The sequence below is a fragment of the Ictidomys tridecemlineatus genome, chromosome 5, assembly GCF_052094955.1.
Source record: "Ictidomys tridecemlineatus isolate mIctTri1 chromosome 5, mIctTri1.hap1, whole genome shotgun sequence".
Classification (NCBI taxonomy): Eukaryota; Metazoa; Chordata; class Mammalia; order Rodentia; family Sciuridae; genus Ictidomys; species Ictidomys tridecemlineatus.
This window is the reverse complement of record NC_135481.1, coordinates 173750105-173777825: the sequence shown is the minus strand read 5'-3', so window position 1 is coordinate 173777825 and position 27721 is coordinate 173750105. Positions and strand designations below refer to the sequence as shown.

The 27721-nt window shown below is 48.5% G+C and overlaps 2 protein-coding genes across 2 annotated transcripts in view; both read right to left on the bottom strand.

Moving 5' to 3' along the window:
- The window catches only part of LOC144364820 (signal-regulatory protein beta-1-like), a 28058-nt gene extending 24293 nt beyond the window's left edge, over window positions 1–3765 (bottom strand). The window contains exon 1 of the mRNA XM_078051548.1: window positions 3631–3765. Coding sequence (XP_077907674.1) covers window positions 3631–3703 — 73 coding nt within the window. The 5' untranslated portion in view covers window positions 3704–3765. The remainder of the gene's footprint in view (window positions 1–3630) is intronic.
- A 3695-nt stretch (window positions 3766–7460) lies between these two features.
- LOC101972741 (signal-regulatory protein beta-1) lies at window positions 7461–18121 on the bottom strand. The gene is made up of 5 exons (XM_078049075.1): window positions 17737–18121; window positions 13357–13674; window positions 12543–12875; window positions 8357–8471; window positions 7461–7747 (listed from the first exon to the last, which is right to left on the bottom strand). Exons 1-4 carry the CDS (start codon window positions 18119–18121, stop codon window positions 8359–8361), a joined length of 1149 nt encoding a protein of 382 aa, XP_077905201.1. The 3' UTR covers window positions 7461–7747; window positions 8357–8358.
- Window positions 18122–27721: the final 9600 nt, after the last annotated feature.

Sequence of the window (27721 nt, the reverse complement as noted above, 5' to 3'; positions counted from 1 at the left end):
GACATTAAACTGCTATCCCTAACCCTGTCCAAAACTCAACTCAAAGTGGATCAAGGACCTAGGATTACAGCAGAGACCTTGTGCCAACTAGAAGAAAAAAATAGGCCCAACTCTAAATTATATCAGCTTAGGAATCAACTACCTCAACAAGACTCCTAAAGTGCAAGAAGTAAAACCAAAAACCAATAAATGGGATGATATCAAACTAAAAAGCTTCTTCACAGCAAGGGGAACATCAGGAAGTTGAACAGAGATCCTACAGAATGGGAAAAAATTTTGCCACTGACACCTCAGACACAGCATCAATCTCAAGGATATATAAAGAATTCAAAAAACTTAACACCAAAACAACAAACAAATAACCCAATCAATAAGTGGGAAAGGAACTGAAGAGTTGCTTCATAGAAGAAGAAATATAATCAGTCAACAAGTATATGAAAAATGTTCAACATCTCTATCAATTAGAGAAATGTAAATTAGTACTACAGTGAGATTCCATCTCACTCCAGTCAGAATGGCAATTATCAATAATACAGGTAACAGTAAAATGTTGGCAAATATGTGGGGGGAAAAAGGTTCACTCAAAGATTCATGGTGGAACTGCAAATTGGCGCAACCACTATGGAAAGCAGTATAGAAATTCCTCAGAAAACTGGGAATGGAATCACCATTTGATCCAGCTAATACAATTCATTGTTTATACCCTAAGAACATTAAATCACCAACTACAGTGACACAGCCACAGCAATGTTTAAAACAGCTCAATTCACAATAGCTAAGCTATGGAACCAACCTAGGTGCCCTTCAACAAATAAGTGGATAAAGAAAATATGGTGTATATACACAATAGAATATTACTCAGTCATAAACAAAAATGAAAGCATGACATTTGCCAGTAAATGGATGGAACTATCATGCTAAGTGAAATAAGCCAATCTGAAAGAAAAACCAAAGGCCAATCTTGTCTCTGGTATTCAGAGGCTACCACACAACAATGGAGCATGAGGAAAGAATACAAATTCACTGCATTTGACAAAGAGAAATAAAAGGAAGGGAGTGGGGATAGGAATAGAAAAGTCAGAAGGACTCAGACATGAATTTCCTATATTCATATATAAATGCACAACCAGTGTTACCCCACAACATGCACAACCACAAGAATGGGAAGTCATACTCCATGTATGTATAATATGTCAAAATACATTCTACTGCCATGTATAACTAAAAAGAACAAATTTAAAAATTAAAAATAAGAACAACACACATCCCTGTTATCCCATTTAAGCAGCAGACAGAAATTCCCCTTGGAGTCCCTGGACCACTCCCCAGGATCATAAACTTCCCCCTGGCATTGGGAAACTCTTCCCCTCATGGACTTGTCTACACATCATGAAAACAACAGTTGTCTGGGGACCCCTTGGCTCTCTAGGGCTTAGATGCTCCATGAACACTGATCACCTCAACTGCTCCCACAGCTACGAAAGCATCATCAGGAGAAGATAAAGCAAAACCTAGACCATCTGGCCTTTCCCACTGGCAGGATGGGGTGACTTCCCCATGCTTAGACCCTTACCCAAAGCCTGGGTATCAGAGGGGTCACCTCCCACCAGGCTCCATGGCTAGCTGGAGCCCTAAGATTTAACCTAGTGGACGTAATGGAAACCCGTGGACTGTAGGAATGGCACAGCCACCCGTCATACACCTGGAACTCAGTGGGATGTGGCTGCCTCCACCCCTTAACCAGAGCCTCCCTCTAAAGCATGGGACCCAAGGACAACACACCTGGCCACAGCCCAGGCAGCCTCCTGAGCTCAGGGCAATTCACCTCTCTGCTCCACACCTGGAGGTGGCTCCCATTTCAATCAGAGTGAGAGGAAGTCCCTTGAACACAGCAGGGACATCTGATCTCACACCCTGTGACATGGGGTTTCTCTATCAGGAAGCCCTTCTGCCAGAAAACCTCATGGCCACTCCTGCCCCTCCTCTAAATCTCTGCTCAAATTCCCCTTCTCAGTGATGCCTGCCCAGATGACCATATTTGCAGTGCCTCTCCCACTCGTTCTCCAATTCCCTTATCCCACTGATTGTTTTCACGTCACATTGATCACTGTTCAATATGTGATACGATTTACCTCTTTGTTATGTGTTGATCACCACCATTGTCCCTAGAGGTACCTTAGCTACACAGGGCAAATCCTTTGCTTCTTTTATGCTAAATTCACTGCAATTTTCTATAACAGTTCCTGCACACAGTAGGTGTACACTCAGTGTGTACTTAGCATGTGAATTGCTCAGTGCCACAACCCTGCATTGCAGAAGTGGATTTGCAGTGGATACATTTTGTAGAAATGGGCACAATTTCAGTTTCCCACACAGAATACTTAGCAAAACAAGAACTATTTGCAGAAATAGTCAGGAAGTAGAAGAGCCCAGGAGAAGAAAACCACAAACCCTTCTCCTCCACCATTCTCTACGCCCATTGGCAGAAGCTGTACAAAGTGTGTAAATCAGTTCACATATACATCGTTCACTAATTTCATATACAAATTTAAACCAGGCACCCTTCTTATTGCCTTGAAAAAAAGAAGAAAGAAAAGAAATAAGATCCAAATCCTCTTGGGGTCTCTAGACCACCATGATGAGCATGAGATGCCCAGGTCTTTGGAAGCAGACGTCTGACCCCATGATGTCGTGCTACACACCATTAAAACAATGTCTGGCCACATGTAGGGTCAGGGCCACAGAGTTTGAGAAGATGGTGGGTGAACCACGAGCTCCAGATCAGAGCTTCTGCACCCAAACCCCAGCCCTCGCACTGCCCCTGAACGACCACGGAGCTCCTGGTGCTTCTGCTTCTTAGCTAAAGGTGGGTGGCCAGGGTGTCTGCTGTGGGTGTCATGGTCATGTGACGAGCTGTACAGCATTTCAAGAGAGTCTGGCCCATGGTGAGTGTTCAAGAAGTTGAAAGTCATTACTCAGCAGATTTCCTGAGGCCTGGAGCCTTCCACTGGCCCCCTATGATGTAGACAAGGGTAAGGACATCGTCACAGCCTGTGTCAGTCAACTCTTCATTACTGTAAGGAATACCTGAGACAAATCCACTTATGAAGAGAAAATCAGGATGACAGCTGACAGTTTTAGAGGTTTCAGTCCAGCATTGATTGGCCCCATGGCTATTGGGTCTGTGGGAGGCAGCAAATCAATGGAGGGGAAGGTATGATGGGACAGAGCCATGTACCTCAAGGCCAGACTATGAGAGAGAGAGAGAGAGGGAGAGAGAGATTGCTTGCTCCATGGCCTTGAGGAGGTCAACTCATCTTTAGTGTCTCAGAAATTATCAGGATATAAACATTGATCTTTTAGAAATGTATTTTGTGAGATAAAATATTATAATATGCAGGTGATTCTTGTCACTGCTGTTTGAAGCATCAGCTGATGTGATGCCTCTGGCCCCTGCTGCAGGGGAGGCCTCCCAGAGACAGTGCTCAGGACCCTTGGTCTGGGCTCCAGATGATGCCCTGTCCCAGCCTCCATGGCAGAGCCTGTGTTTATCCTGGGTCCCTGGGAGTCCAGGGCAGAGCTGACCCAGAAACCAGGAGAAAGGACTCTCCCCAGACAGTGCTCACTCACCTGTGAGTCCCAGCAGGAAGGTCAGCAGCAGGACAGGACAGGGACGCTGGGGCTGGGAGGCAGGTGCAGACATGGTGGAGCCCTGAGGAGCCTGCTCTGTTCCAGGGTCTGTGCTGGGGAGATCCCTGACTCTGCTCTCTGGAGAGAACTGATACCCTGCCTCCCTTGTTGCAGGAGGAAGTGACTGTGGCAGAGTGACAAGCAATTTCCTCCAAAATTGTGAAATAGAAACCAGGAGCACAGACAGCGAAAGTTAAAGGTCTCTCATGCTGCATTTTCAGAAGAAATTGGGCCCGCCTCCTTCCCCTGGGCCTGCGCTAGTCCACTAGGCCCCACCTTTTTTCCTGGGTCTTAGTTACAGGAGTCATAGGACAGGAAGGATGTGCCCCAGACTCCTGACCCTGAGACCCTAGTGTGCCTGGCTGGTGGCCTCACTCTGCAGCAGCTACACACAGAGCTACTCAGCTAGAGGGAGGAGGGGTCCTGGGGTCTGCTCACTGTTGGGGAGGAACTGGTCACCCCCTGCCATGGCCAATCACTGCAAACCTTTTTTTTCTGTAAAGGATCATAGTTCCCCATAACAGTTGGGTGCATCCTGACAAAACCATATGTGCATGGAATTAGGGATCAATTCTGGGTCTCCCTTTTCCTCTCCCCTGCTCACCCCACACCCTCCTCCTTCCTAATTTCTACTAAACTTCCTTTTGCTCATGTCTTCATTTATTTTTCTTTGGTTCTTTTGATTTATACCTAAATGTGAAATTCCCTGTGGTTTTATTTATATTACACATAACACAATTTTAAAAGAATTCCTTTTGCATTTCCTCCCTTTTCCATCCCTCCTCTTTGACTCTTGATCCCCTCTGTTCTACTGACCTTTCTCACATCTGTGTGACATCCTGTCCTTCTCTCCTTCTTTCCTTATTACACTCTAGTGTGCAGAGCTCAGAGAAAACATTAGACCTTTGACAGAATTTCTGAGTGTGACTTCTTTACGTAGCATGATGTTCTCATGTCCATCAACTTACTGTCAAATGCCATGATGTCATTCTTCTTTGTGGCTGAGGAGAACAGGAAATGACCATGATGGAGTGAGAAGCAATTTCCTTCAAATGTGAAGTAGAACCTAGGGAGCACAGTTAAAAATCACAGTATCTTAGTCCATTTATTTATTGATAGGCCCTGATTGACTCCATAATTTAGCTGTTGTGACTTGTGCTGCTACAAACCTTTAACTGGCTCCATCCCTGTAGGATGCTAATTTCAGATCTTTTGGAAAAACACCAAGGAGTGGGATGGCGGGGGGATGTGGTGGTTCCATTCCTAGTTATTTGATGACTCTCCACTCTGCTTTCCTGAATGGTTGCCTTCATTTGCAGTCCCACCAACAATGGATGAGTGTGCATTTTCCAGTCATCATCGCCAACACTTATCACCTGTAATCCTGGCATTTGCCATCCGACTGAAGTGAGATGAAGCTGTATTGTAGTGTTGATTTGCATTTCCCTGAGGACTAGGTGTGTTGAGATTTTTTTCATATAAATATTGGCCATTTTTGTTTCTTCTTTTGAGATGTTTTTATCTTTTTGGTCTCTTTGGTTTTGTGGATTCTTATTATTATGACTTAGGTTGAATGTACTGGAGCTCTGTGAAGATTCTGAATACTAACCCCCTGTTGGGGGAGTGACTGGCAATGATCCTCTCTTCATCATTTCCTTGCTGTGCACCAGATGTTAACTGAGAGCATCCTCCTTACTGATTCTTGGTTTTCTTTCTTGCACTTTGGGAGTTTCATTAAAGAAGCTGTCACCAGAACCTACATGAGGGATTGTTGGCCTTAGTTTACTTTAGCATTTGCAAGGTTTCAGGACTAATTCCTAAGTCTTTGGCCTATTTTGATTTCACTTTTGCAGGGTAGGAGATGTAGATCTATTTCCACTAGCACCCAGTTTTCTCAGCAACATTTGTAAAGAGGCTTTCTTACAAAGTGTCTCTTTAGCACTTTTCTCAAATATCAGATAGCTGTGAGTATGTGGGTTTGTCTCTGTGTCTTCTATGATTTTACACTGGTCCTATGTCTATTTGTTGCCAATGCCATGATGTTTTTGTTACTGTAGCTCTATAGTATAATTTCAGGTCAGGTACTTGGATGCCCTCTGAATCATTTCTCTTGCTCAGTATAGATTTGGCTATTCTGGATCTCTTATTCTTACAAATGAATTAAAGAATTGTTTTTTTCTGATTCTGTAAGGAATGTTATCGTCATTTTGATGGGGATTGCATTGAATCTGTATATTGCTTTTGGTAGTAAGGCCTTTTTGAGATACTAATTCTTCCTATGCAAGAACAGGGGATATCTTTCCATTTTCAATCATTTCCTTCTTCCGTGATCTATAATTTTCAATGAAAAGCTCTTTTACCTCATTGGTTACATTAGTTCCCATGACTTTTTTTATTTTGAGGTTTATAAATGGGTGTTTTTTTTCTGATTTGTTCTTTGACTAAATCATTATTGGTGTATTCGAAAGCAATTGATTTATGGGTATAGATCTTGTGTCCGGCTCCTTTGCTGAATTGATTTACAATCTCTAGAAATCATCTGTTGGAGTTTTTGGGTCCTCTAGTTATAGGATTATGTCATTCACAAGCAGATAGCTTCATTTTTTCCTATTTGTATCCCTTAATTTTCATCTCTTGTTGGATTGCTGTTCTGGTGTGGCTATAGCTAACTATATTGAAGTAGAGTGAGTGGACAACCTTGTCTTGTACTTAATATTAGATGAAGTGCATTTAATTTTCCTCCATTCAGAATGAAGTGCGCTGTGGTTTTATAATTCATAGCCTTTATAATGCTGAGGCAAGGTTCTTCCATGCTCACCTTCTGCAGCATTTGTAACATGAAGGGATGCTGGGTTTAGCTTCGATACACCTCTGTTCTCATTTGCTCTCATTTGATTTCTACCCTTATTTCCTCTTTGGTCCATTCTATGTTTAAAGAATAAGCAACCAAGATGAAAGTACAGCGAGGAAAGGAAAGGAGGCAATACTGGAAGTGAAACTAAACTGGCCACAAGTGGGTCAGAACAGAAGTAGCTGGCATGGAGTGTGGACACGGATCCCACATGGGGACTTTCCTTTGGCTTCATCTAGTGAAGGTGACGTTAACCACATACATGGGGGCGTGTTGGTGCTCAAAAGGATGATGGTTTTAAAGGGGGCTGATAATTGACCAAGGCAGAAAAGACGCTTGCTTCGCAACTTCTATTAATAAGAACCAGGGAGACATGGCTGAAACTCCTCTGGTAAGTTGTTACAAAGCAATAAAACACTAATGCTCAGTGTTTCTGATGTTTCAAATTACTGTACACCAAGCACTCAATTTATTAGTGTTTACATTCCCTATACATTTAAACTGACATTAACTAATGTTTTCACACTGTAAAGGTGGAAGAACAATCATAATTTTTAAATCATTATGGAGATGGCTTCCCAGGGTTTGAGTTTGCACAGTCGTTTGTACAATCCTGCTCTTCCATGGAGAGTGGTGACTGCCTTTGTTCAGGACAATATGCTGCTCATAAGTGCTAAGGGAGAAAAATCTCTCAGGTGGAGAAGAACTTTTCTTTCTTGGGGTCTGAGGCATATGACCTAAGTAAAGAGGAGAGAGAATGATTACTCTTATTAAACCAGAATGAGTTTCCTTTGAGGAGCTCAACAAGGCTGGAGAGAAGTCATAGGCAGAAAAAAGAAATCAAAACGACTCTTGAGAGCAATGACTTGGGGCGTTTGATGGCTAAACCCAAGGCAATGAAAAGAGCCATCGTGACATGTTCAGATCGGGTTTCCTTGTCACATTCTGAGGGGTGTCAGGAGTTGGTGCCCAGGGGCAGGTGCCAGCCCCCTGCACAGCACCATGAATGCAGACTGGGTCGTGAGGCATCCAGGACTGGGCAGGGGAGCAACAGGGGCCTGTGGGCTGGTGGGTGTCCTGGGAGGAGGCATTTGAGCAGAGGCTACAGAGGCTTCTCGGCAGCCCCTTCTCTCAGGCTGAGCACCATGGAGCAGGAAGAAGGTGGCAGAGACTGAGGGTCCCAGGCAGCAGGGAGTGATGAAGAATCTGTGGGAAACATGTGCACATTCAGGTATCTGCTCACCTTTATGACACATCTCCTGAGAGCTGGGAGGTTCTGGTTGGCCCTCCTTGGATGTCTGTCTTGAGGGAACCCACAGTCCCAGGACAGTCTCAGCTCAGCCTCTCCTGTGTCTGACTGCCCTTCCCTCTCCCTGCAGCTTGGCCACACTAAAGGTCAGAAGGGAGCAGCCCTGAGCAGCCCATCTAGAACTTCTCAACATTGCTGCATATGGTAGACCCTTCCTGCCCATGGAGGCCTCTCACTGGACTACTGGACTAATCTTGGGGTGGTCTCCAAGGGACACGCCAAATCTGCTGACCTTCATTGCACCACTTTGGCCCATCATCTCTGGAGCCCCATGCCTCAGTGGACACTCGTGCCAAGCCTTGACCTCCTCATCTCCTGCATACCACACACACTTCCTGGGAGTTGGGGACCCCACAAAAGTTATATGAGACCCTGAGGGTGCCAAGGGGTGTGTGCCTGGTTCTCTAGACCCACTGACTCTGCAGCTGTGCACAGGTGGGCTGCACTCCCCCTGCCCCCTCCCTTCTTCAGCAACCTGTGGTCCACCCTCCCTTCTTGGGACTTACAATCAGAACTTCTTCTTCCTGTGGATATAGGTGGCAGAGACACTGACTGCCAGTAGGATCTTGAGGCCAAATAACAGGACTACAAGGTATAGAGCAAGATTATAATTCACACTTCCTGAAATCAAGGGACAGGAGGAGCCATTAGAAGGGATCCTGGGAGTCCATGCACACCAAGAAGCCTGCACTTGTCCTAGCTGAGGCTCCCTGGGTCCACACCCTCCCTGTCCTGACTGGCCTTGTCAAGCCCAAGGCAGAAGCCTGGCTTATTCCTTATCCCCACTCACCCAACCTCTGGTCCCAGGGTGTTCTCACTAAAGGGAGGTGAAAACATGGGCTCCATGCACATTGCCCACCCAGCCATGCTGGTCCCTCCTGGATCCTCACCATCCCATGTAGAGGGATTACCATTTCCTCCTCATGAGGAAACTCAGACGTAAGAGTTATAGGAGGGTCACAGCTTAGAGGAATCCAAACCCAGAGGAGCTCCTCCCTGGAGTTCTGTAATGTGATACCTTAGAGCATCTTCTTTGGGGCCAAAAGAATGGTTCAGTATCTCTGGGCCATGAAAACTATTTTCTTTTTTTTTTAATATTTTTAGATGTTGATGGACCTTAATTTTATTCGTTTATTTATATGCAGTGCTGAGAATCGAACCCAGGGCCTCTTCAGACATGCTCTACCACTGAGCCATGACCCAGCCCATGAAAACTATTTTCAACGGGGCATGCACATGGGGTGTTGGCATTCCATAGTGAGAGAGGAGAGCATGGCTGCCCGCTCAGTACCATGGGTGACCTGAATGACCCTGTGTCTCAGGACCTTGGAGCCTGCTAAGGAGATACAGGCTGAATAACAAAATCACTGGCTGAAAAACACTCTCCTGGGTAAAGAAAGAGGTTCTCCTATATGTCAGGGGCCTCAAACTCCATCCAGAAGAGAACACTCCAGGGCTGTGTCTCCTGAAGTGTTGCTGCTGGACATACAAAGCCAGATCCTGGGCAGCAGACCTCGGGAATCTTTGCATTTTACCAAGAGCCACGTTTTTCAGTTGTTCACACTTTCACCAAAAGTGACCTGGCTTGACCTCAGGAAGGGAATCGTGGCGTCTGGTGTTTGAACAAAAATTGGGAAATGGTTCCAGTTAGCCATGACATGTCAGGGCTGCTTCTGGGCCACAGTCCTCCTTTGGGGAAAGACAATGACAAGCTTAACTTATGTTATCAGAAGGCAAAGGTGAATTGTAAGAGCCTGGGGACTTCTCTGTAGTATTGTGGATTTTTTTGTCTCCTGGAGCCCGAGGGCAGCAAACACAGAGGACTGGTTCCTGGATGTAATTCTAAGAGTAGCAGGGCTTCAGAGGAGGTTGCATTCTCAAGTTCAAGGGCTTTCTCTGTTTGGATAGGGCCCTGATGGGAAGTTGTAGAACACTGAAGCGTAGACTAGGGACCTATGGATGAAGGTCCACAAAGACCTTAGTTGACTCTGAGTTGCTGATCACAGTCACAGCAGGAAGGCCTCAGAGTAACTCTGCTCCACAAATATCCAGTGACATCTTCCATGTTCTATCCCAACAAAAATGCTTCTCTGCATCATGGAATCCTTACTGCAACCCGGAAGGAAGAAGTGCTGTGGTCCCACATTATAGAGAGGACCTGGGATGCACCAGGCCATGCTTATAGTGGGCTGGCCCTCAGGATGCAGTCTTCATGCAGGTGTCCAGGAGTGTCAAAGGAAAGCGGGAGAGTCTCAGACCAAGAACTGAAGCCTCCTCCCACAGAAGCAATAAAAAGAAGATGCATATGAACCCTGAGAAAGCAGAATAAAGTAAACAATAAAACACAGAAGAGTAGAAATTCAATAAAATGGAATACAGGGAAGTAATAGAGAAGATCATTGGAACACAAAGTTGATCCCTTTGAAAGGTCAATAACATAGAAAATACCCTTGCAAAACTGATGACAGAGATAGAGAAGGAGAGGGAGAGAGAGAGAGAGAAGAAGAAGAAGGAGGAGGAGGAGGAGGAGGAGGGAGACATTAACCAACTCAAGATATAAAAAGGACTGCAGATCCTACAGACATTAGAAGGATACTGATGAGATAGTAGGAGCACATCTGTAGACATAGATAAAGTTGACACCTTCGATAAAATGGACCAAAAATCCCTCAAGAAGCACAACCTACCCCAGTACGCTCAAAATCACATCTAGCCTGTGAATGGCCAAAAAATGCTGAGGGAATTCAAACTTAGAAAAGGACTCATGATGCCCAGGGGGTTTCCTAAGGAGGTTGAAGATGAATTCAAACTAATTTTGGAGCACAGAAAACTGCTATGAAAGGAATTTTCAAAAATTGGAATATACTCCAATCACATTTAATGGTTAGAGAAAATTGTCATTATTTTTATGAACTGGGATAAAGCTGTTGGATTTGTAGAAGAATGTCCTCATCACTGGACCATTCCAGCTGTGGACTCCACTGGCACTCGAGTGCATTCCTGGCTAAGTGACTAGCAGATGGGATCAGCAGCCTCCATGTGTCTCCTACTATGATGGAAATTGTCATTCACTTCTCATCATTACTCTTCCTGCAAGAGGGAACAGGGACAGACCAGTGGCCCAGTATTGACCCAGCACATGAGGCCCAGGATAGGACATGCTGGAAGGAACCTGGACCTTGAAAGAATCATCTGGCATCCAGACCAGCTGCTATGACTGCACAGAGAGATGATTCACATTGGCCCACAGACTTCAGCCAACTGTGGGTCCTTGGGACAATGTGCATGGGAAAGGGAACACGTCCTCAATTAGCTCAAATTTGCATTATAGGCTGTGTTGGCTCTGTCCCCAGGGACTTTATATTTGCCAGAGTAGTGTGGATAGATCTCCAGGTGCAGGGCAAGAAGTCATCAGCAACACCCCTTTGCTCTCTAGGGCCATCATAGTTTCCCTTTCAATAACTCTTCATGCACACAGTGGTTGAAGGAAAATACACTCAATCAGAAACTTGCATGTTGTCATGATGCATTGAGGGTCATCATTACTACGGGTCAGTTATCACAAATCAGGAAGCCAATGAGACCGCTGTGGAGACTATGCAAGGTCACCTATGGTCCTGGTCCAAACAGTCTCCACATCCTCAGAGGGTCCTCTCCAAAATTTCACCCATCAGGGACCAGAGTTTTCTAGGTAAGGAGACAGATGTGTATGGAAAATTCCAATATGGAATGGAGGCTGGGCACAGGTTGACAGGGTGAGGAAGAGGGAGAGGCCTGGAGGAAGGATAGCAGAGCACTTGTTAGGTGCAGAGACGAGAGGCAGGACAGTAGGACAGGATGGTCCCTTCCTCCCTGCTTATCTTCTTTAATATCTGTTATGTCAGAAGACCCATGGAGAGGTGGACCTAGTTCTTCACAGTGGAGACTCTTGGGGGATTGCAGCTGACTTATAGGCTTATAGATTATTTAGTAATGAACATGACTACTACCTTTACCACTATAAAAAATAGAAAAGACATGAAAAAGACCCATCCAGCTGGAGTGGAGACCCCACAGGGAGGTGTCTGTCCCCTGCTCCTTCTGGAGGACAGAGACATCTAGCCTACGGCTTCTGGAGGTGGCTGGTTGCCCTTCATGTACCTCCTGGCAGGTGAGCACCATGTCCCCACCCTGGACACATGAGTTCTCCAGGAGACTGCTCATGTGGTTACAGCTTTCTTCCTTGTTCTCTGGGATGACTGAGGTAGTTTCTATCATGGACACAATTCCATTCTCCAACCAGGTCACATGCAGGCTCGGGGGGGGGGGGATAGGACTTCTTTGCCTGGCAGGTGACAGTCACCTGGTTCTATGTCACTGTGTGTTTGGGGGTAACCTCTAAGGTGGGTAAAGAGAGAAGGAGAGAGGGCCATGAGGATGTGACAAGTGTCAGGTGAAAAAGCCATGCATCAGCTGCCAGGACAGGCCCATCCCCCCCTTCCTCCTTAGTGTCCCTGTTTGAAGGCCCCATGAGATGTGTGCCCAACCCCACAGAGGAGACCCTCAGAGTGTGGTATGGGGAGCTGACTAAGACGCTGCTGTGTTCTCAGGCTCTGGGCGCCCTGTGGGAAGGGGGGTCACTGCTCTCACGTCACAACACACAGAGTCAAGGTGAAGTTTAAAGCATCCAGTCAGCCACGGTAGAGGACTCACCGGGGATGTTGTCCGGGCCTTGCTCCCTGGGGCCAGCAGAGACCTGCAGGGTGTAGTTCCTGGTGGTGGCTGGCTGCCCATCATGCTCCACCCGGCAGGTGAACGTCACATCCTCCCTGTGCACAGAGGAGTTGACCAGCAGCCAGCTCGTCAGGTTGAAGGTCCCGTCCTTGTTCTCTGAGCGTGTTGAGGCTGTCTGTGTCCTGGACACATTTCCATTCTCCACCCAGGTCACCTTTAGGCTCTTGGGGTAGAAGTGCTTCACCTGGCAGGTGACGTTCACCAGGTTCCCTGCCATGGTGGGCAGGGGGGTGACCTCCATGGTGGGTGGAACTGAAACAGCACAGGGAGAAGCTGTGACCTTATGGCACAGATGCTGAGCTCCTCCCAGCAGGGCAAGGGCCTCCCTCGGGACAGGGCCAGGCATGCAGAGGGGCTCAGACACTGGGGGTTTGCACGGGAGTGAATCACTAACCACAGGGCCTGCCACCCACAGGTGCCAAGTGACCAGCAGCCCCCCTGAGGGTAAGTGAGTGAGGCTGACACGCTGCCTGCAGGAAGTGAGCAAATAGATGGAACCTCCCTGCACGTCAAGGCTCAGCTCTGGGAGGAGCTCAGCAGTGGTAGTTGCTGCTGGTCAATTAAATGAAGCCACCAGCACATGCTGGCCACAGGGCAGGAGTCCACATGTGACGGCAGGGGACAGCACTGCTGGGAGCTAGAACCCAGGCCACTGAGGTCCTGGACCAAGGCCCCTGGGGAGCAGCAGGCTGGGTGGTCAGTGTGTGCTGAGGTGGGGAGCAGGGTCCTGTACCTCGGATGGTGTCAGACAACTTGGCAGTCCCACGAAGAGGGCTCCCCTGTAGGGTGACATGGGCCACCTGACAGATGACCTGAGAGTGCACGTCCCCAGGGGCCAGGGTCACCTGGGCTGTGCTGGTCACATTGAAGGACACACTTTCTCCTGTGGGGTGCACGCTGGTCTGGGTGTGCGAGAGCTCATTCCCATTTCTGAACCACTTGAGGGTGATGTTCCGGGGGGAGAAGCCGTGGGACGTGCAGGTGAAGCTCACCGTCTGCCCAGGTGTGGCCCTCGTCCCTGGACCCGATACCATGGGGGGAGAAGGTCTGGCTGTGGAGGGGATTGACAGACAAGTGAGATGATCGGGAGACCCCTTCTGAGCACAAGTGAGTGACACTGTTAAGGATCGTCTTTGATGTTATTGTTGGTGTTCTTATTTGCTGTCCTGGGGATTGAGCCCAGGTGCATGCTAAGCACATGCTCTGTCACAGGGTTACACCCACAATGACAAGACAAGATGTTTTTAATGCTCCTAATAAAGCTCTCTGGGTGCTGAGTGTCCCCGTGTGGTGTCCCTACCCTCATGTCCCTGAGTGAGCACAGCTGTCTGGCAACACAGTGAGGAATGTCAGCCCAGGTGCTGCTCCAGGCCTGAGGTCAGAGCCTTCCTCTCAGCACCAGAGCACTGCTACCAACCTGGGCCCAGGGAGGATCTCACAGCCCTGTCTCACCCTTTGTTAACAACCTTTTCCTGCTGGCCTGCCCTGGAATGCTTGAGACCAAGGGGAGTCATATTTAGAAACAAATGCAGGGACAAACAGTACCAGGACACCAAAGTGAACATGGGAACCAGCTCTCCATGCTGAGACCTGGCCCAGCACCTCATCTGTGGGATGGGGTGGTTGGCAAATCTCCCCCAGGCCACACTGAGCACAGTTGGCTTTGGATCACACAGAGCTGACCCTGGAATCTCAGCAAATGGTCAGGCATGTTGCCCAGAGACTGGGGAGGCTGAGGCAGGGGGACTGCAATTTAAGATCAGACTGGGAAACCTAGAGAGAACCTTCCTCAAAATAAATAATGAAACTTGCTGAGGATGTAGCTCAGTCTTAAAATGCCCCAGTTTCAATCCTCAGCACACACACACACACACACACACACACAGAGGTCCCTCCTTCTCCCTGACTTTGTTCTGTGCAGGGCTCGTCCACAGGGGGTTCTGAACTCAGCCAACTTGCTCCTCTTTCCACCAACATGCCATGGGCCTCACCTGGGCCAAGACCCGGATTCGAGAAGGAGAGATGAAGGGATGCTTTCTGAATGTGGGCTTCCCTGGGTCACTTGGCATTGGAGTCACAGGTCACTGAACAGGGATGAGTTCATAACTGATGGCTAATTACAAGAGATGCAGACCCAGGCCCCTGAGCAGGTCCTGAGGGCCCTCAGGGGAGAGCATCAGGAGGCTGCTTGCCTGTGGACAGGTCCTCTGATGTCTCCAGATTGCTCGTCACCACCCAGCACCTTCTACAGCTGTCACCAGGCAGCAAAAATCATGAAGGTTTGTATTTATTAGCAAATAAAATTGACCTCCCTGCCTGACATACTTCCAACACTTACAGAGCACAATGTGGAGGGTGTCACCGAAGAAGTAGAGTCACCCAGACCCCAGCAGCATGGAAGTCCTTACAGGGGATAAGGACTCTGGTCAGTGGCCACTTATCAAGAGCTGCTCAGCATCCTGAAGCTGGCCTGAGCCCTCAGAGCCCTCAGCTCTTGATAACCAACTGCCCCATGAAGAGGTCCTAGTGAGACCCCATTATGGGATAAGGCTTAGAGAGGGGCATGGCCGGCCATGGGCACCAGGGTGGGGGAGAGGGAAGAGATCAGGCTCCTGTCATCCACACCTGTTCTTTTTCTGGTCAGTCTCAGTGTCCCCTTCTGTAGAAATGATGGCAAGGGACAGCGCTGGCATGCAGTAGGAGCCTAATAAATGACACCTGTGCCTGTGTCATCACTCCTTCTGGAACCACACATTCAGTAGAAGAAACAGCAACAAATGCAGTGGGGACCCCAGGAAAAGCTCCATCCTGTTCCTGCAGCCCCCAGGATGACAGGAGGAGCAGACACCACAGGATGACGGGGCTCTGCCTGTTTCCCTGCCCCCCCAGGTACTGAGAGTCTACCCAGGGCCTCAGGGTGCTCAGCAGGAACCAGCACTGAGCTGCACCCCCACCCTCTCCCTGTGTTCTTAAGAGTCCCCACAGGAAACAAGGTGGCAAAGTGCTTCTCACATCATGAACAGCATCACAGGGGTTTCATCCAGAGAAGCTATTTCCATAAAGTGGGGCTCTGTGAAGGGACAGGGACAGACACCTGAGTGACATTTTGGATCATCAAGGCAGGGAGGGCTGTGTGCTGTCGAGGCAGACTCGCTGGCTCCAGACACCTATTTGATGGGGTCCTGGGCTGACCTGGACGTGAGCGGGGTGTGTAGGGAAACCTGCCACAGGCCCAGGGAGCTGAGCTCAGCACATGCCCTTCTGAAACTTCTGCACACAAGAAGGCTTCCCGCGATCTCCTTCATGACCAGAGGGAGACACCAGCTTTCTCTCTGTGTCTTCAGAACATCCCAGGGGTTGTCCAGGGCTTGCCCGCCCTGATGGTGTAACAGAACCTTAGACCCACGTCAGACATTTTAAAGCAAAATTTCTAGAAGAAGCCTGGGTCTGGGCGAACTTGTCTTCAGTTTCCCATGTGATATCTAGGCACAGCAAGTGGGGAGTCCCTGATCCCACCCACCGTGACAACAAGACCGGCTATAACATCCCCATAGGATGAAGTCTTTTGCTCTTGTTCAAACAACAGAGCAGCTCTGAGTGTGCTGATCTCCCTGTGGAAGGAGACCGTGGCCGACGTTCAAGAGTTTTGTTGTTGTTTTTCTAATTAGTTATACTTGACAGCAGAATGCATTTCAGGTCCTTATGCATAAGTGGAGCACAGCTTTTCATTTCTCTGGTTGTACACGATGTAGAGTGGCACCATATGTGCAGTCACGCATGTCTCTAGGGTAATGATGTCTGTCTCATTCCACCATCTTTCCTACACCCATGTCCCCAACCCTCCTCTCCATCCCCTTTGCCCAATCGAAGTTCCTCCATTCCTCGCATGCCCCCCCACCCCGTTATGGATCAGCATCCACTTATCAGGGAGAACATTCGGCCTTTGGTTTTGGGGATTGGTTTATTTTGCTTAGCATGGTATTCTCAATAGAGGTTCCCCACTCACTGTGGCTTCAGGGTGTGAATGTGAGTGTCGTCCTGAATTTGTGGGAGAGGGAGGAGGAGCAGAGATGCTGCTCCCTGCCCAGTGGGTCAGGTCAGGGTCTGTGTTGATCCCCTCCTGTGCCCTGGCTCCTCTGTGGGGACAGTGTCTATTCCCAGGGCAGCAGGAGCCTAGGCTGGAGTCAGGTTGGGCTCTGTCCCCTCCTGGCATTAATGTGCTGTGAGAGAGGGCCTGCTGGGCCTCCAGCTCCCCAGGTCAACAGGGGTGGGCACAGGGGTGAAGGTCCATGTGTGCTGACCACCTCAGCCTCGTGGCCTAGGAGGGGCATGCAGGGCCTCTTGCAGGAACCACACAGTGAGCACCTGTGCTTCCTGAACTGGGACCCCTGTGTCACCCACATGGAGAACACTCCCTGAGTGAGTGACCCAGCTGTGCTCCTGCCCTGCAGGGCCTGTGAGGGCTGGTCCCTGAGACACAGGGATTTACAGGAAGACCCAGGGCTAAGGCCCAACCTCTTGGCAGCTCCTCCACCAGGGCCCCAGGTCTACAGGGAACCTGAGCCTGTCAGAGTCCTCTCAGGTGCTGTTCCAGGAGGGGAAGGAAGGAAAGATGCCCTGCCTCCTCCCTGCTCTGGAGGCCAGGTCCTCAGGGAGGGACAGGAACAGTAGCTTGTTGTTAGAAATTTCCCTACTGTTTCATAGCAGTCAGAGCACAGATTGGCACAAGGGAGGCCTTCAGTGGCAAAAAGAGAAGGGTCACCCCCACGGGGCAGTGTTCTCTAAATGTAACAGATGTGGTCTGGCTCTGTGATCGGCCAAACCCTCAGAGCCCTCAGCTGGGGAGCCACAGGGCAGGCCAGACTGGAAAAGGCCAGGGCTGTGGAGCAGGCAGGTGAGGGGTGCAGATGCCCCCCATTTACCAGCCATGGAGCCTGGACCACATAGCACGGCCTCCACAGGCCTCTGCCTCCCTGACCTGCAGAAGGGGTGACAGCAGGTCATGACATGAGCACCCAGTGCTGCTCCTGCTTCTCAGCTGTGGCCCCCAGGGTGGAGGGCGTGACCCTGACCTCCTGTCCCACCCCAGGGAGGAGGAGGCAGCTGCACTCACCTCGCACAGACAACTCGGTGCCTGGTCCAGACTTATACTCCTTATCAACAGGGGTCGATCTCTGGAACTTCACACAGTAGTAGGTGCCAGTGTCTGCTGGGGTGACATTACTGATGCGGATGGAAAAGTCCCTGTTGTCCCTCCTTGTGTAATCTGAGAGACTTGTGACTCGGGGGAAGTGTCCTTCTTTGAAATTGTAGAACAACTCCCGGCCTGGCCCTGCCCCCTTAAACCACTGGATAGGCCCCACAGGGAGCAGGGAGGTCACAGTGCAGTGCAGAGTGGCCGACTCTCCACCAGCGACAGACACTGGCTTCTCAGGCTGGATCACCTGCAGCTCCTGTGCAGCTGCTCCTGGGGGAGACACAGGGTGGTCACTGTTCATCCTGGGGGAGACACAGGGTGGTCACTGTTCATCCTGGGGATCCCCTTGGTTTATCACGTGGTATCAGCAAAGCCTGTCACTGACTGAGTGCCCACAGAGTGGCCTTGAGCTCAGCACAGGGTGTGTGTCCTCACACTGAGCCTCCCCTGGCTGCACCTCCACACTGTGGGACACCTGCCCCTGAGGCCCAGAGCCCTGAGCAAGGTGGAGGGAGGGGACTTGAGGGCCTGAGCGCTTCCCTGAGCTCTCATGTGTCACCAACTGTTTGTTGATCTTCCCTTTCTGACCACAAGGTTTCTGGTACTTCATGGACCATGACATTGTGTGGGGTCCTATGGCTCTTGGGTCTCCTGAATTTTGGGGAAGTGGTGGGTACAGTTAGTGGGAAATGCATTTGACTGTGAGTCTTGGCTCAGCTCCCTGTTCCACAGAGTTTCCAGCTCATGATGGGGTTCCCTCCTTCAGCCTGGAGTGATCCTGGTGCCTACAGCAATGAACGTGCAGCTCAAGTAAGAAATGAAACATTTCTGAAGCCCCTCACATATCTCCCCACAGTACGACCACCTTGTGTAAGTTTCTAATGCTGCTGTGACAGAGGACTGCACACCTAGTGCCTACAGCAACAGAAATCTATCAGGTTATGGCCGTGACCATCAGAAGCCCAAATTTGCTGTTACTGTGCCTCCACCCAGGGCTCCTCATGAGAGCTGTTTCCTTAGGAGGCTGTTTCCTGCTCTCCACACCCAGGGGGCTGCCTGAGCTGCTTCCCCCTGTTTCCCATCCTCCTGTTCCTCCTCCCTCTTGCCTCCCTGATCCGTGGGCAGGTGGTCAGAGGGTAAGAGCTAGGGAAGGACAGGGCATGGGGAGGCAAGAGGGCAGAACAATGAGGATAAATCTCCACATACAGGAGGAGGAGCCTATCCACCGTGACCAGTGTGTGGTGTGTGGCATTTGTGAGAAAGATAATTTGTTCTCTTTCCTCTTGACCTCACTGGTCCCCCTCCCAAGGACAGTCCTACATGACATCCGTCAATGGAGTTTCTGCTGCTCTGCGGGCAGCCCCGTCTCTGCTGCTTCCTGGATGCTGCTGATCTCCACCTCCCACCCCACCCATGGCTGCCATCCAGGGTGACGGGTGGCTCCTGATACAAGGAGAACAGGAGAAGGAGCATTTTGAGCCCTCTCTCCTACAGACGCCCAAAGAAATAATTTGAGGTTACAAATCTCCCTGGGCAATGTGCTTGGACTTTGAAGTGCTGCTACCAGTGACAGGCTAAGAGTCTCTCCCTTAAATTAAACTGTCACAAAATAAAATAATTAAAAACACAGTTGAGACCACTGTTGCTCCCCTGGATGACCACCCTAGCCCCTCCGCATTACTCAACTTTGGGTAGCTGTGACTAAAGTACTTGACAAGAACAACTTGGTGGAGGAAAGGTTATTGGGGGCTCACAGTTTCAGAGATCAGTTCCCCTTAAGCTGGCACCAAGGCAGGTCATCCATGACAGGAGGGCGTGTGGTGGACACCTGCTCAGTCCATGGCAGCCAGGGTGGGAAGCCAGGATCATGGAGGACACAGGAGTGTCCAAGGCCAAAATATCATCCTGTAGGCATGTCTCAATGACCTGCTGCCCCCAGCAAGTCCCCATGTGCCTATAGGTATGACCCATTCAAATCACAGTTCCAACAAATGGATTAACACCTGGATCAGGTGGAGGTTCCATGATTTGTCGCTTCCCCTCTGACCCTGCTGCATTGTCACACACAGGAGCTTTTCAGGGAACCCCTCAAAAACAAACCGTAATCCCCTCTGAGTCTCACTGATGTACCCTACAGAGGAGGGCATGCCCCACAGTGGCCACTCTAGACCACCAGTGAACATTCAAAGAGAAAGGGGGAGATTTGGCCACCAGCAGGAATTAGCCATGAGGAAGGTTTTGTTTAAGAGGACAAATAATGGATGAAGGAAAGAATTATCCTTTGGAGGTGTCACCCTAGGGACAGGCCATTCCTTGGAGACACCAGATCTTTCTCTTTCTTCTTAGCAACCAGAGGCAGGGACTGAACACCACTGCTGAGGTAGGTAAAGGCATAACCAGGGGAAAAGGGAGGGGAAAGGCTGCCACTTCAGACACCTGCTAAGTCAAAGCAGCTAAGAGGAACTTAAACCTTGTGCTCTGATCTCATGGAAAATCTAGCAAACACGATGGCAGCCTTAGGCTACTTTTCAAGTTAAAAATATGATCCATGGAGAAAATAAGCAGGAATAAAGAGCGTAGGTAACCTCTTAGTATAGTTATGTAATAAATACAGTAGTGTAGAGGCATGCATACTACGTGACTAAGCCAACTCCAACTTTCATAATTTGGCTTGATTGGAAACCCTAAATTTATAGGTGACACTTTTATAGTAAACATTTTATACAACAAACAATATCATACAATATAAAGCATGCTGATTTTGTTTTGTGTGACTACAATACAGTTGGAAATAACCTACATGTACCAATTCTCAAAATTTCATGTCCTTCAGCAATAAGAAGAATTAAATTATAGTTATAGGTGAGAATAGACTCAGACACCATGTCCCCTATAATCTTTAGAAGCAACTAAATATAAAACAGAGAAAATATGGGCATGCCTCATTTTATGTGAAGCCTTGCCAATATTCCCCACAGTTGTGGTCTCATGGCTATGAAAGCCCACTCCAGAGTGGGCAAGGAGCTCTAACATAAGGAATAATAAGTTAAAACAAATGTTCCTTTGAGGGACTTAAAGGTGGCTTGATGAACAAACCCTATAAACCCACAACTGAAACAGTTCCTATAGGGAGGTTCCACGGTGGCCAAGCAGAGGGGCCAGCACTCACTCCTCACAAAGAAGAACCAGGCCACCGGTGGGCACTGCATTTGAGGTGAATGATGTGGAGAATGCTGGGCCTCAGCAGGGAGAGACTTAGCTACGTGGGACTCGGAGACCCTGGACAAGACCACAGGAAGAGGGACAAGAAGATTCTCAAATCACTCACTGGAGAGCACATGGCCTCCTTGATACCTGGGGCTAGAAACTGGACGTCTATGTGTGCAACTGGGTCCCTCTCACCCTGCACAAAAGTCAACTCAAAGTGGATCAAAGACCTGGGGAAGAAGACCAGAAACTTGGAAACTGCTAGAAAAAAATGTAGAACCAACACTTCAACATATCAGCCCAGGGGTTGACTTCCTTAAAAAGACTCCTAAAGCATAAGAAATTAAACCAAAAATCAATAAATGGGATGCAAATTAAAAAGCTTCTGCAGAGCAAAGGAAACAATTAATTGCATGGAGAGACATCCTAGAGAACAGGGGATCTTCGCCACCTGCTCCTCAGATAGGGCAGTAATATCCAGAACAGAAAAAGGACTCAAAAATCTTAACACCCAAAATAAATAAATAAATAACCCAATTAATACATGGCATAAGAACTCAACAGACTCTTCTCAAAAGAAGAAATACAAATTTCTTAATAAATACGTGAAAGAGTGTTCAACGTCGTTAGCAATCGGGGAAATGCAAATCCAAACCACACTGTGTGGGGCTGGTGTTGTAGCTCAGTGGTAGAGCACTGCCTATCACAAGTGAGGTTCAGTCCTCAGAACCGCATAAAAATAAATAAATAAAAGTATTGTGTCCATCTACAACTAAAAAATAAAGAAAAAAGCTACACTGTGATTTCATCTCACTCCTGTCAGAATGACAAATATCAAATACACCAATAATAAGTGTTGGTGAGGATGTGGGAAAAGGTGACTCATACACTGCTGGTGGGACTGCAAATGAGGGCAACTACCATGGAGAGCAGAAATTCCTCAAAAAAAATTGGGAAGAAGGGAAGGAGGAGGATGGGAATGGGAAAGACAGTAGAATGAATCAGACATAACTTTCCTATGCTTATATATAAATACGCGACCAGTGTAACTCCACATCACGTTCAACCATGTGAATGAGAAGTTATACTCCTTGTATGTGCAATATGTCAAAATACACTTTATTGTCATGTTTTAACTTAAAGGAACGAATAAACTTAAAACAAAAATCTGGGAACAAAGCCATCATATGACCCAACTATCCCACTCTTTGGTATATATTCAAAATCTAAAATCAGCATAACATAAGGTTACAGCCTCATCAATATTTATAGCAGCATGATTCACAATATCCAAGCTATAAAGCCAAACTCATTGCCTGTCTCCAGATGAATGGATAAAGAAAATGGAGTGATACTCAACCTTAAAAACAAATGAAATTATGGCATTTGCCAGTAAATGGATGGAACTAAACACCATGATGCTGGATGAAAGAAGCCAGATCCAGGAAGTCATAAATGTGTCCTCTGATATGTGGAAACTAATCCAAAATAAAAGAGATCAGTGGAGCCTAGGAAGGGCATGGGGGAGGGGGGACTTAATAAGGGAAGAACAGAGGAACGAGTCTGAACTAACTTTCCTGTGAACATGTGAATATACCACAGTGAATCTCAGCCTTGTGTAAACCCACAAGGCACTGACTTTTAAAAATTGTTTTAGGAGGTACCAAGGATTGAACTCAGGGACACCCAACCACTGAGCCACATCCCCCAGCCTTATTTTGTATTTTATTTAGAGATAGGGTCTCACTGAGTCGCTTAGTGCCTCTGTTTTGCTGAGGCTGGCTTTGAACTCGTCATCTTCCTGCCTCAGCCTCCTGAGCTGCTGGGATTACAGGTATGTGCCATCACACCCAGCATACGTAGTAAGTTATAATACATGGGGACGCTCAGGAAAATATCTGGCAGCACATTGTTAGTGAACACCGAGTACAGCCAGAGATCTAGTTCTGGCTCTCTGAGTCGTATAACAGGTGATAATTCTTTCTCTATTGGTGACTCTGTTTTCAATTGTTTTTCTGCAATTAGCCTCCACTGAGAAGCAGAGTAGTGCAACATGTTTAAAAGAAAGCAATCTGGGGGTGTGGGGTCAGAGCTCACGGGTTAAGCCATGTACTGAGCATGCACATGGGCCTGGGTCAATCCACAGTCTCAGAAAACAAGAAAGAAAGGACAAAGACATTTGGAACTGGCTGGTCTGGATTTGAATCCCAGCTACTGCATGCACTGCCTGGGGACGGGGACAGTGGGCAAGTTCCCTTCTCTGCCTGTTCCCTTCTGCAGCTAGAGGATGATGTAATCACGGGTCACAGAGGGCTGTCCTGGGACTAGACTAGCTACAGCACACAGTGCTCACCCTGTCCCTGCCCAGGGGAAGGCTCACTCGGTGACCTGGGTGCTCATTTGGGTGCAGTGTAACTGGAATCACTTTAGGTGGAGTCTGCCCCTTAGGACCTGTAAGGTGGCATCACAACAGGACCACAGTGGGGAACCAGGAGGGCTGAGGGGTCACAGGGTGGGCTTCATGGCCAAAGAAGGGGAGGGAGGGAAGCAACCTGTGGGAGCTGTGAGCAGGGGCTGTCCTGGACTCTGCCAAGAGCAGGCCTCCAGCCCTTCCTGTCCTGGGAAGAGGGAAGTTAAGGTCTCTGCAGGAAAGTCCAGAGGGCCTGGGAAAGGTGGGCATGGTGGGCACACCTGCAATCCCGGCTACTCGGAGACTGAGGCAGGAGGATTGCAAGTTCAAGGCCAGCCTCCACAACTTAGGGAGATGCTCTCTCCAATTAGAAATATGAAGGGTTGGGGTGTATCTCAGCAACAGAGCACCCCTGATTCCATCCCCAACATTGAAAGAAATAGGCAGGAAGAGAGAGAGGAGAAAAAGGAGAAGGAGGAGGTGCATAGTGAGCTCACTAAGGTTAAGTGAAGTCACAATCCAACATGACTCTGCCGTTTCAAAAGGACGCAATGCCCAGAGGCACATAAGGAGAGACCCCCAGTTCCCACAAACAGAGGAGATGCCGGGCACCACCGCTGAGAGGCCTCAGAGGAAGCAAACTGCCAAAGTCTGGACCTTGCACTTCCAGACTTCAGAACCTTGAGAAAATCTCTGGCAGCACATTGTCACTTTGTTATGACAGCCCTACCAAGGAGCAGTTCCCATGGAGCAGAAAATGAGAAACTTCTTAAAGAGGAAGAGGTTTCTGGGCATGAAGGCACCCAGCTGTGTAGCCAAAGCAACTTGGGTATCTCAGATACTGCACTAATCTCAAGGATACAGAAAGAATTCAAAAAACTTAACATTCAAAAAATAAATAGCCCAATTAATAAATGGGCAAAGAAACTGACCAGACACTTCACAGAAGAAGAAATGGAATCAGTCAACAAATATATGAAAAAAATGTTCAACATCTCTAGCAATTAAAGAAATGAAAATCAAAACTACTCTAAGATTTTATCTTGCTTCAGTCAGAATGGCAATTATCAAAAGTTCAAAAGTAATGATAAATGTTGGCGAGGATGTGAGGGAAAAGGTGCACTCCTGCACACTGCTGGTGGGACTGAAAATTGGTACAACCACTCTGGAAAGCAGTAAGGAGGTTCCTCAGAAAACTTGGAATGGAACCACCATTTGACCAGGTTATCCCACTCCTTAGTTTATACCCAAAGGACTTAAAAGTCAGCATATTACAGTGACACAGCCACATCAATGTTTAATTCATAATTCATAGTAGCTAAGCTATGGAACCAACCTAGGTGCCCTTCAACAAATGAATGGATAAAAAAGTGTCCCAGGCTGATATACACAATGGGATATTACTCAAGCATAAAGAAGAATAAAATTATGGCATTCTCCAGTAAATTGATGGAACTGGAGACTATCATGCTAAGTGGAATAATCCAATCCCAAGGCCAAACGTTCTCTCTGATAGATGCTAACACACCACAAGGGAGGGTGGGGAGGGCAGAATAGAAGTTCATCGGATTCAAAAATGGAAATAAAGGGAAAGAAGAGGGGACGGGAACGGGAAAGGCAGTAGATGAATTGGTCATAACTTTCCTGTGTTCATATGTGAACACGCGACCAGTGCGACTCCACATCATGTACAACCACAAGGGTGGGAAGGTATACTCCAGGTATGTATGACATGTCAAAAGACATCCTACTGTCATTTATAACTTAAAAGAACTAATAAAAAATTTTAAATGGGGTGGGGGGTGGGGAAGTAAAATATAAAAATAAAAACATAAGAAGGGTTGGGAACATAGCTAAGTGTAGAGTACTTGTGGGCCCAAGCCCCAGTACCAAAAAAAAAAAAAAAAGGGAGAGAGAAAAAGAGAGAGAGAGAGAGAGAGAGAGAGAGAGAGCGCCGAGGGATGAATGTGAAGACCTAGTTCACAGCGGAGGAAGAAGCTGGGGACAGAGGGAAAGTGAGGCACCGCACAGGGGAAGGATGGAGGCTGAGCTTCCGCAGGCTCCACATCAACTTCGGGCCCAGACGGTTTGGGGCTGAGAGCCAGGCAGACTTCAGCTGCCTCTGAGCTCCTTCCATGGCCTTGGGAAGGTCACCTTGCCTCTTGGGGTCTCGAGAGTTATCAGGATATAAAGATTGATCTTCCTGGAAATGTATTTTGTGAGCTTAAATAGAATATTATGCAGGTGATTCTTGTCACTGCTGTTTGAAGCATCAGCTGATGTGACGCCTCTGGCCCCAGCTGCAGGGGAGGCCTCCCAGAGACAGAGCTCAGGACCCAGGAGAATGCCCTGTCCCAGCCTCCAAGGTGGAGCCTGTGTTTGTCCTGAGTCCCTGGGAGTCCAGGGCAGAGCTGACTCAGGGGCCAGGACAGAGGACTGTCCCCAGACAGTGCTCACTCACCTGTGAGTCCCAGCAGGAGGGTCAGCAGCAGGACTGGACAGGGGCTCTGGGGCCAGGAGGCAGGCACAGACATGGTGGAGCCCTGAGGAGCCTGCTCTGTCCCAGGGTCTGTGCTGGGGAGATCCCTGACTCTGCTCTCTGGAGAGAACTGACACTCTGCCTCCCTAGTTGCAAGAGGAAGTGACAGTGACAGAGTGGCAAGCAATTTCCTTCAAGATTGTGAAATAGAAACCAGGAGCACAGGCAGCAAAGGTTAAGGGGGTGTCATGCTGCATTTTCAGAAGGAATTGGACAGGCCTTGAGGAACAAGGCCTCCTTCCCCCTGGGCCTGCGCTGGTCCACTAGGCCCCTCGTGGCTTCCTGGGCCTTAGTGATGGTCAATTTGGGAGTCCCAGGACAGGCAGGATGAGCCCCAGACTCCTGACCCTGAGACCTTGGTGTGACTGGCTGGTGGCCTCACTCAGCAGCAGCCTCACTAAGTGCCACTCAGCAGAGGGAGGAGGAGGAGTCCTGGGGCCTGCTCAGTGTGGGGGAGGAACTGGTCATTTCCTTCAATGGCCACCCATTGCACACCTTTATAATACATGTGCCACAGGGTAGACCAAATGCAGTGCAATGCGCACCTTAGTACATCACACCTGCACCCAGCAAAAGAATCAGTTCCTGATTTCTTTCAGGAAACCATGTAGATTTAGGCCAATAACTACCTCTTTGTCAGGGAAGGTGGGATGATGGGTCCCGGGCTTGGACAGGGATTTGATGGAAGGGGAATATGGTGGGCAGGTTTCTGGGCAGGAGGAGGAACATGGCTTCCCATGCTCTCTGTTGTCCGCACAGAGCACCTGTTCCTTGTACCACTCTGCAGATGGCACTGGGGAAGGAGGAACGTTGAGTGTCCCAACCTACCAAGAGGGTGCGCTGAGGAGCTGGGCCGTCCTTCGAGCTCCCCAGCTCTAGTTTTGCCCCCGCTGTACCTGGGACAAGACTTCCTCCTCTGCAGTGTGTTAGGGGAGATTAAAGGAGACAATGACCATAACAAGCCTGAAATCCAATAGGTCATTATGGATACTCCTGAGTGGCTCCTGCTTCTGAAGGGACCCTGCCTCTCAGTGCCAGGTGCTCACCAGTGCCTTCCTCCTAGCTGCCTGGGACCTCCTGGGACTCAGCTGATGTGTCCATGCTAAGACCCATGCCCACCCCCCGACTCTCTGCATCCTTCTCCCTGGTGTTCTGGGGGGTAGCACTGCCTCACCTCTGCTGTGTCCTGCCTCACCCTTAGCAGGACGACTTGGGTCCCCTTACCTCTAGGTTTAAGGTACAGGTGCTTGGGGTATGCATGCTTTTCTACACACCCATGTCTGAGGACTTCCAGGGTGGGGTGGGGCAGAATGCAAGAGGGAGAAGATGCAGCACCTCTGTCTAGACCTGAAGCCCAGTGGGATCCGATGCCTGACCCTGCTCATCCTGAGGGTTCCCTATCTTTCCCCTGCCTGGCCCGACTCAATGTTGTCTGGGAAATTGTTTTCAGAGAATCCCTAATTCCTAGATCTAATAATGATCAGGAAGCTCTAGGTGCTAGTCCTCCCTCAATTCTTAGCTGTGTGACTTTCCACAAGACACTTGACTTTGTTGAGCCTATTTTATGATAAGTGAATGGAGATTATAGCAGGAACCTTGTTGGGCTGTGGCAGGAATGACATAAAAGAAGGCAGACAAAAAGCTCCCCCCATCCTTAATTAGAACCAGCAAATGTGGTTATAGTTATTGTTGGTGTGCAGAGATCCCTTCTAAGTCTCCAGCAAGTCCTGCCTTAGAATGCCACC

What these genes read in the sequence shown, in the direction of transcription:
- LOC101972741 (XM_078049075.1), bottom strand. Translation starts at nt 18,121, where the DNA reads ATGAACAGTGACCACCCTGTGTCTCCCCCAGGAGCAGCTGCACAGGAG. An exon ending in CACCGAGTTGTCTGTGCGAG is followed by an intron (nt 13,675 to 17,736) that starts GTGAGTGCAGCT and finishes TCCCCTCCACAG; the next exon opens with CCAGACCTTCTCCCCCCATG. An exon ending in AGGCCCGGACAACATCCCCG is followed by an intron (nt 8,472 to 12,542) that starts GTGAGTCCTCTA and finishes CCTTGATTTCAG; the next exon opens with GAAGTGTGAATTATAATCTT.